Below are 7709 nucleotides of genomic sequence, written 5' to 3' on the forward strand. Positions count from 1 at the left end.
CAAATATCAGAATCGAACACACCGTAAACTCAATACCACGTCACGCAGCGGAGCCGTGTCTTGTATCACTCGTTTTGTGTCAGTTAGCCAGCGGAGACCAACTGGCTACTCAGAGATGTTTCATTTTCCCGGACAAGCTGGATTTTATCTGCTTGTTTGTAAGTAAGAATAAACTTTAGGCTACGAAAACAGAACATCACTATTATGAAAGTAAATAATGTGTATTATATCGGTTTCGGGGTTTTAGCTTGCTCTAAACACGGTAGTTACGATGTCGAGACATCTGAAAAAAACAAACGTGGTAGTGAAATTGTTCCATGCTAAATGTTATTTAAAATGTTTCCTTGTCGTCCTTCTAAACTAATAACTTGTATTTTCAGTTCGTAAGTGTACGTCGGCATGTCTTACAGAAATGAGAACATGTGTATGCACTTGTTAGAGCACTCAGGCCTTTCCGGCGCTCACCAGATGTTTGCAATTCGTAACTTATAACTTACATTTCCCATTTTAAGGTCATGATGATAAATGAGCAGAAGAGGACGAAGCAGCGGAATGGGCCCACTCTCTCTCCATCAACTGCCTGACTTAAAAACCAATAAGTAGAGGAAAATTTGTATCATGGGAAGGTAGGTTTAATGTAATTTGCCTTAACGCAGTTTCATTAAGATATCCTTGTATCTTTGGCAATCTGGCATACCTTGCTGAGGTTCTCTATCCTTTAATTTGTTGACAGGATCAACTTTTCGTGCCTTTTCCCGGCCTCATGGCATTTCAGCCTGTCATGCCAAGTTCTTCCTCGGCTTCTGATACCTTCCTTTAGACAGCTGCTCTTCATTGGTTTGGTGATCTGCCTCATAGGAATACTCTACCTGCTGTTTGTTGGGGGAAAAGGACATGCCAGCTGGATCAATAAGGAAAACCACTTCCACAGGTAACATCTACAGCTGCAGATATCCTGTTGGTAATATTCGGTTACTAAAGAATATCACCTGTCAATTTAAAGGCACCTGGCAAGGGTCACTGATGTGGATGTGATGGATACAAGCAACCCCAACCTGAACTATGGTTTGGTAGTGGACTGTGGCAGCAGTGGCTCCAGGGTATTTGTGTATTGCTGGCCACAACACAACGGTAATCCACATGAACTGCTAGACATCCGGCAAATGCGAGATCAACACCGTAAGCCAGTGGTTATGAAGATCAAACCTGGTAAGATGCTCAGTGCTTAGTCTTTTAATCCATTCAATCATTGTTTATAGGAATGTGAGCTAGCATTTTCATTATTTACATGCAAAGTAATATTTTGGTCTTCATGCACTTTCCTTTTAGGTATTTCTGAGTTGGCTAAAACACCTGAGAGAGCCAGTGATTATATATACCCACTTCTTAGCTTTGCAGCTCAACACATCCCCAAAAATAAGCACCAGGAAACACCCTTATACATCCTTTGCACAGCTGGAATGAGAATCCTGCCAGAGAGGTAAAGATAGGCCTGATGATCATAAACTCAATTTCATTTCAAGAAAAGTTACTAGAATTACTAGAATTTGTATTTGTTTAACCTCAGTCAACAAGAAGCACTCCTTGAGGATCTACGCACAGATATTCCAGTCCACTTCAACTTCCTCTTCTCTGATTCCCATGTGGAGGTGATTTCTGGAAAACAAGAAGGTAAATAAGTTGAACATCTAGTGAAGCTGTGCTTCATGGTCAGCATCTCGGCTCAAACCCATTTAAAACTATGTAAATCCATATGTTTGATTTAAATTAGGAGTGTGTGTGGAATTTCTCATTGTATATGTAGACCTGTTTAAATTGAAAAACTTTACTCAAAAGTTTTTGTAATAAACATTTGGCCATTGTTTTTAGGTGTTTATGCGTGGATTGGAATAAACTTTGTCCTTGGAAGGTTTAACCATGTGCACAATGGTAAGTACTCGCAACTCTTGAAGTGGTTCTTTGTTTTGCTACATGTTGACTAAAGGCTGTTATATACTCTGCGAGAAGAGAGAACTTTTTTCTTGTTTTCGAGGTAACAAGAACAAAACAATGTCATTTTGTTCTCACGGACGTGTTTGGGGACATCTTGGGGCTTGTTCTCGATGCATCAGCTCAGCAGAACTTTCTTCTTGTGAAGCTCCGAGAAGTGTTGTGTGATTGGTCGGACATTTGAGGTGGGTGTGGTTACCAGAGAAAACAATAAAGCGGAAAGTTGTGGCTTCTGCATTTCCCCTGATGTGAAGCTGAATGGATAGACCAATATGAACTTTTTTCTTGTTCTTGCAGCCTCAAGAACAAGAACAAAGTTTTTGCTTCTTGTGGACGATGTAACAAGTTTTAAATGTAAAGAGACTTAAGCTTGTTACATAATCTGCAAGAAGTTTGTTCTTGTTCTTGAGGCCGCACTAACAAAAAAAATGTTCATATTGGTCCAGTCATTTCATACTCCACGAGAAGCGTTGTCTGTGACGGGGCAGGGATAACTGCAGGGTGATGTCTGTGTTTTATGTGTTACAGGGTGGGGTTGTTCAGGTGGTGATGTCCATGTCTTTAAAGGCCACATGTGTTGTATACATTTTCATACTTTCTCACTACCTCGATCAGCTGTTCATTAAAACCATCCGTTCAGCCTCGCATCAGGGGAAATGCGGAAGCCACAACTTTCTGCTTCATTCTTCTCCGTGTTCACAACACCCACCTCAAATGTCTGACCAATCACACAATACTTCTCAGAGTCTCTTGAGAAAAGTTCTGATCGGCTGATGCGTCGAGAGAAATCCGCAAGATGCCCCCAATCATGTCAGCGAGAGTAAAATGACGTCTTTTTGTTCTGGTGGCCTCAAGACCAAGAAAAACGTTCTCGCTTCTGGCGGAGTATGTAATCAGCTTTAAGTCTTGAAGAGCAAGACCCCAGTAACGCAGCCTAACACAGCCAGTTCTCTGCTGTTAATCTTACAAGATGGGGAACCTGTTGTGGAGGTACATGTTCCAGGCAGTGATCAACAGGAAGCACTGATGAGGAAAAGGACTGCTGGTGTCCTGGATATGGGCGGTGTCTCCACACAGATTGCATACGAAGTGCCCAAAACTGTAAGCTTTGCCTCTCCACAGCAGGTTATTATCCACAACCAATTCTGTTTTTGTGCCGTCTTTGTTTTTTGTCACTCACACTGTGTTCTTCTTCCTCCTTCCAACTTCTGTCATTCCCTGGTTAAACCTCTATGCACCATTTTTTTCCTGTGGAGAGGATCTGCTCTCCATTCATCACTATTGAAGGCATACTGTAAGCCTGCTGCATGAACCTGTGGCAGGATTTAATTTTGGGAGCATAAACTAATTTATGTAGATACCACCACATGCAGTAGATGTTAATGTGAACATTTCCGTTTGTGTTGTAGTGATTTACCATGTGTGCAGTAGCAGGCTTGCATAATTGTTCTGGCTTTTCTTTATACAGCATGTTATTCAGATATACAATAACTCATTTTCTAGATATAATTTGGACTCCATCATAATACATATGAAAGTATTTCACTTTTTAATTATTTATACATATTCAACCAGCTGTAAAAATTCATGTTTGTGTGAGTGTTAAACCTATAAATTTGCACCAGTACAATTTCAGGGTGACACAATTTCCGTGGCTGATTTGTGTTTATTTCACAGGAGGAAATTGCCAAGAACTTACTGGCCGAGTTCAACTTAGGGTGTGACGCGCATCGCACTGAGCATGTTTATCGTGTTTATGTGTCCACCTTCCTGGGTTTTGGGGGAAATGCAGCACGCCAAAGATATGAGGAAAGCCTCATAAGAGATACTGCTGTTCGAAACAAGTGAGCTCCGTGGCCTGATGCTTCAACTTGTATTGAAATTTACTAAAGTTTCTGAACACTGATTTTGCAGTACTGCCAGTATAAACACTATATTTGGTGATGTATTCAGGCTTTTAGGTCAGCACATTGGAGAAACGGCAGAGTCTCCCCTTCTGGATCCCTGTCTTCCCCCTGACCTGCAGGATGAGATCGGACCACCTACGCAGAGGCTCATCCTGCGAGGCACAGGAGACTTTGAACAGTGCAGACAAATTCTCCAGCCATTCCTCAACCGTACCAATGACACCCAAACCTCCCTCAGTGGCATCTACCAGCCAGCAATTGACTACAGCAATAGCCAGTTTTATGGTTTTTCAGAGTTCTACTACTGCACAGAGGATGTGCTGCGCATGGGAGGGGATTATAATGCTTCCAGATATGCTCAGGCTGCCAAGGTAAATGCTACACAGAATAATCACGCCTACTCTCAGGTAGCATTTTCAAATAAACTAAACAAGTTATCAGTAAATAATTTAGTTTGCCATCACATCACCACTGTCTATTTGCAGTTTTTTTTGTAGTAAAATGACTTGAAGTTTAAACTAGTTAAGGAATGTATAAAAAAAGATGGTCTGCAATTAGCCTTTGAATCGTGTTTAGTATAATCTTGCTGCAGGTTTACTGGTATAGTTACTGGAAGGAACAGTGGGTTAATCTGCTGATAACTGATATCTTAGTACAAGAAACTGTCATAACGTTGTGTTCAAATATTTACAGGGCTATTGTGCCACCCAGTGGAAGACACTGAAGGAACGTTTTGATTCTGGCTTGTATGCCTCGCATGCAGATCTTCACAGACTAAAGTAAGTTTTATAGAACTGTCTGTGATGCCCAGCTAAATGCTTGATCACAACAATGTTCATTAATGGCTTTATGTGTATGTCAACAGGTACCAGTGTTTTAAATCAGCGTGGATGTATGAAGTGCTGCATGCAGGTTTCTCTTTCCCAACAAATTATAAAAACCTGAAGACTGCCCTTTTGGTCTATGATAAGGAGGTCCAATGGACTCTTGGAGCTATACTTTATAGAACACGGTTTCTACCTTTGAGGTGAGATGGATTTTTTTCCCCCACATATGCCCTCCTCCTAGTCAGAACCAGTGAAAAGAATCTAGTATAACCAGTTTTTTCCATTAAATGTGGAGAAAGGATCAGTTACTCTACAAAGCTGCCTATAGAAACAGAAGTCTTTCTTCACACCGAAGAGCGGAATAAGTTCTAAAGTTTGGCTGCTAACAGGCATAGCGCTAAGGATTAAAGAGACCTCAGCTCTATTAAAGCTGAGGAATGTCACAAATGAGATGGACTCGAGAAATGAAACGGAACAACAGAAGTAAGAGGTTGTTCAGCCTATTTAAACAAAACTCTTGTAATTTACTGATTTTGTAAATTACAGAGAGAATACATTTCAGTTTGAAAACTAGGCTGTTCCCTCTGCAGTAGGGTTCTATTGGTGCATACAGGCTGAGAGCAAAACCAGAAATAGTTAAAAATAAATAAATAAAAATGGTTCAGATACAGAAATGATCAGGTTTGAGGACAATGACACAATGCTCGGATAAAGACTGAAGAAATTTAAATAAGATTTCAAAAACCCAGTAAAACAAACAAAAAGGATTCTTCTTAGGTCATCTGCTAAATCCAACTTATTTAGGTCTTAACTAGTCATGAGATGAGCTTCCTTTTTCCATTGACTTGGTGTTCGTGTTCAAAACTGATCTGTGGGTTGTTTTTGTTTTGGCCTCTTTCAGGGATATCCAGCAGGAGAGTCTGAAAGGAGCACACTCTAACTGGCGGCACAGCTTTTCCTTTGTCAACAATCACTATTTATTCCTGGCGTGTTTCTTCATCGTTCTGCTTTCCATTATACTGTACTTACTGCGACTCCGCCGCATTCATCGGCGTGCAGTGCAGCTCTACACACCCTCCTCTGCCCCTTGGTTGGAAGAAGGCCTTGGCTCACCAACACTTCCCATCAACCTCTGAACATTGTACATTCTGGAAGACATTTCTGGCTTTCCTAAACTAGCTTTCACTCCTCCTCTATGAGCGGTCGTCTCTTTCCTCTGTGAGTCTTTAAAGGTCGCGTCCCACAGTGTGCTAAATGATGGCATTAGAATTTGGGAAAAAAATAAGAAAAATCTCTAACAAGTGTTGAGACTTATGTTAAAATAGTTGCTTAAATTATTTTTTCTAGTTTTCAAAAGTCTTTTTTTTCATAATTTTGCCTGCTGCCTGTGTTGTCTAATGGCAGCTGCTTCTAAGTGTCCTTTTTATTTCTAAATATAAACACCATGGTACTTATTTCTCTGGTTAATCCATACCCAAATAAAGACAGTTGGTACTTTGAATTTCACAGTTAAATACCATACTGATATTTAATTCAGTTTGCCTTTGTACTTTTTTTTTTTTTTTTTTTACATGTGTAATAACATATTTAGCTGTTTTTAAATAAGCAACACTGTTTCTACAGAAACCTCAAATGCAATATGATGTATACTTAGTGGAAGAAGCACTTTGCAATGCAGTTGAACTGCATGTTCCAGCTGGAATGTTGTTATTTTTGTTTTGTGTGTGTACCTTTTCACAGATGTTCTGCATATTTATGTTCCAAGAAGAAGGAAAAAAAAGTCTTGACATGTTACCCCAGTGCAATACAAGTCTTGTCACTGTTAGGAAATTCTCCAAAACTCATCTGGCATTTTTATATGAGAACTGATCTCTCTAAGGCTCTCCTGAAATACTTTTGAGTTGTGTGACAATTAAGTTAGAAACTTGTTCAGGTACTTAAGTTAAGCTTCATTTTCAGAAGCGGTCATATCACTGCTGTGAGGTGATTGTAAATTAAAGCATGTGCCCTGTTATTTAAAACATCTATTGAAATATTTTCACATGTGGATGTGAAATAACTGTTGTAACACTGCAATACAGTAATAAAGGTTTTATGGGATATGCCCGTTTGATTTTTTTTTATTTTTTTTAAGGACATTATTCACCTCAAAACATGTATTTTTTTTTTTAGTAATGGGACAATGCTGCTAAACTAAGACAAATGACTTTTTCTTTTAGCAGTGAATTACAGAATAGACAGCAAATATGCAGCAACTTTATTAGTCACGCCTGCCATATTGGTTGTTAAGACAAATAGTTAATCAGCCAAACAGAGTGCAACAACTTAGTGCATTTAGGCATGGCCAAGATGGTTTAAACAGAGTATCAGAATGGGGAAGAAAGTCAAAACTTTAGAACCCTCAAAATTGGCTGAATTTCTGCACAAATATGTGTGACAACATGATCATATTTCTTTCTGCTAAGAAAAAGTCCCAACTGAAGAAATAACATAATAGATTTGGTCAGTTAAATGATCCAATACTACAAAATAGAATTTCTCCAGGCTAGAAAATATTAAAAACCACCTCTTGAAGGTTTGGAATCCACCAATCCAGTCAGATTATGTAAAAGTGAAAGAAATTCAATATCCTCTGTCACACTGTTAGTATACAATAATTCTAATCAGGAGAATGCTGAACAACCGTGGTGCTTTGCAGAGCAGCAAGGAGAAAGCTGCTGGAAATCACTGCCTGATAGCAGTTTTCTAAAGATCACATGAAATAAAATGTTTTGTGAGTTGTAGTTGTTTTAGTGAGAAGTGTTCAAGGCAGAAAAGAGGACATTGTATTCCAGTTGTAGAGCTTTAATTCCATTTGTGTAACATTAACAGCTGTAGTATGACAATTTGGGCCTATTTTACTCTATTTATGCCAGCACGGCTTGGTATTAAAGGTTGAACCATGAATTCTTCATTATGCTAAAAGAAAATGTGGCGTGCAGTAAGA

General features: G+C 39.3%; 1 protein-coding gene across 2 annotated transcripts; it reads left to right on the top strand.

Annotated features, from left to right (window-relative positions):
* Positions 1 to 10: 10 nt before the first annotated feature.
* Positions 11 to 6825, top strand: entpd4 (ectonucleoside triphosphate diphosphohydrolase 4). 2 transcript variants are annotated; one of them, XM_041999978.1, is made up of 13 exons: positions 11 to 158; positions 513 to 626; positions 734 to 931; positions 1004 to 1209; positions 1330 to 1480; positions 1568 to 1671; positions 1870 to 1929; positions 2960 to 3114; positions 3667 to 3833; positions 3943 to 4267; positions 4590 to 4675; positions 4762 to 4923; positions 5625 to 6825. In XM_041999978.1, exons 2-13 carry the CDS (start codon positions 619 to 621, stop codon positions 5857 to 5859), a joined length of 1857 nt encoding a protein of 618 aa, XP_041855912.1. In that variant the 5' UTR covers positions 11 to 158; positions 513 to 618; the 3' UTR covers positions 5860 to 6825. The 2 variants fall into 2 exon arrangements, with proteins under 2 accessions (XP_041855912.1, XP_041855913.1); XM_041999979.1 differs by having other exon boundaries at positions 2960 to 3090.
* The last annotated feature ends 884 nt before the right edge of the window (positions 6826 to 7709 follow it).

The sequence above is a fragment of the Melanotaenia boesemani genome, chromosome 11 (assembly GCF_017639745.1).
Source record: "Melanotaenia boesemani isolate fMelBoe1 chromosome 11, fMelBoe1.pri, whole genome shotgun sequence".
NCBI lineage: Eukaryota > Metazoa > Chordata > Actinopteri > Atheriniformes > Melanotaeniidae > Melanotaenia > Melanotaenia boesemani.

What these genes read in the sequence shown, in the direction of transcription:
- entpd4 (XM_041999978.1), top strand. An exon ending in AAGGAAAACCACTTCCACAG is followed by an intron (nt 932 to 1,003) that starts GTAACATCTACA and finishes GTCAATTTAAAG; the next exon opens with GCACCTGGCAAGGGTCACTG. An exon ending in GATTTCTGGAAAACAAGAAG is followed by an intron (nt 1,672 to 1,869) that starts GTAAATAAGTTG and finishes CATTGTTTTTAG; the next exon opens with GTGTTTATGCGTGGATTGGA.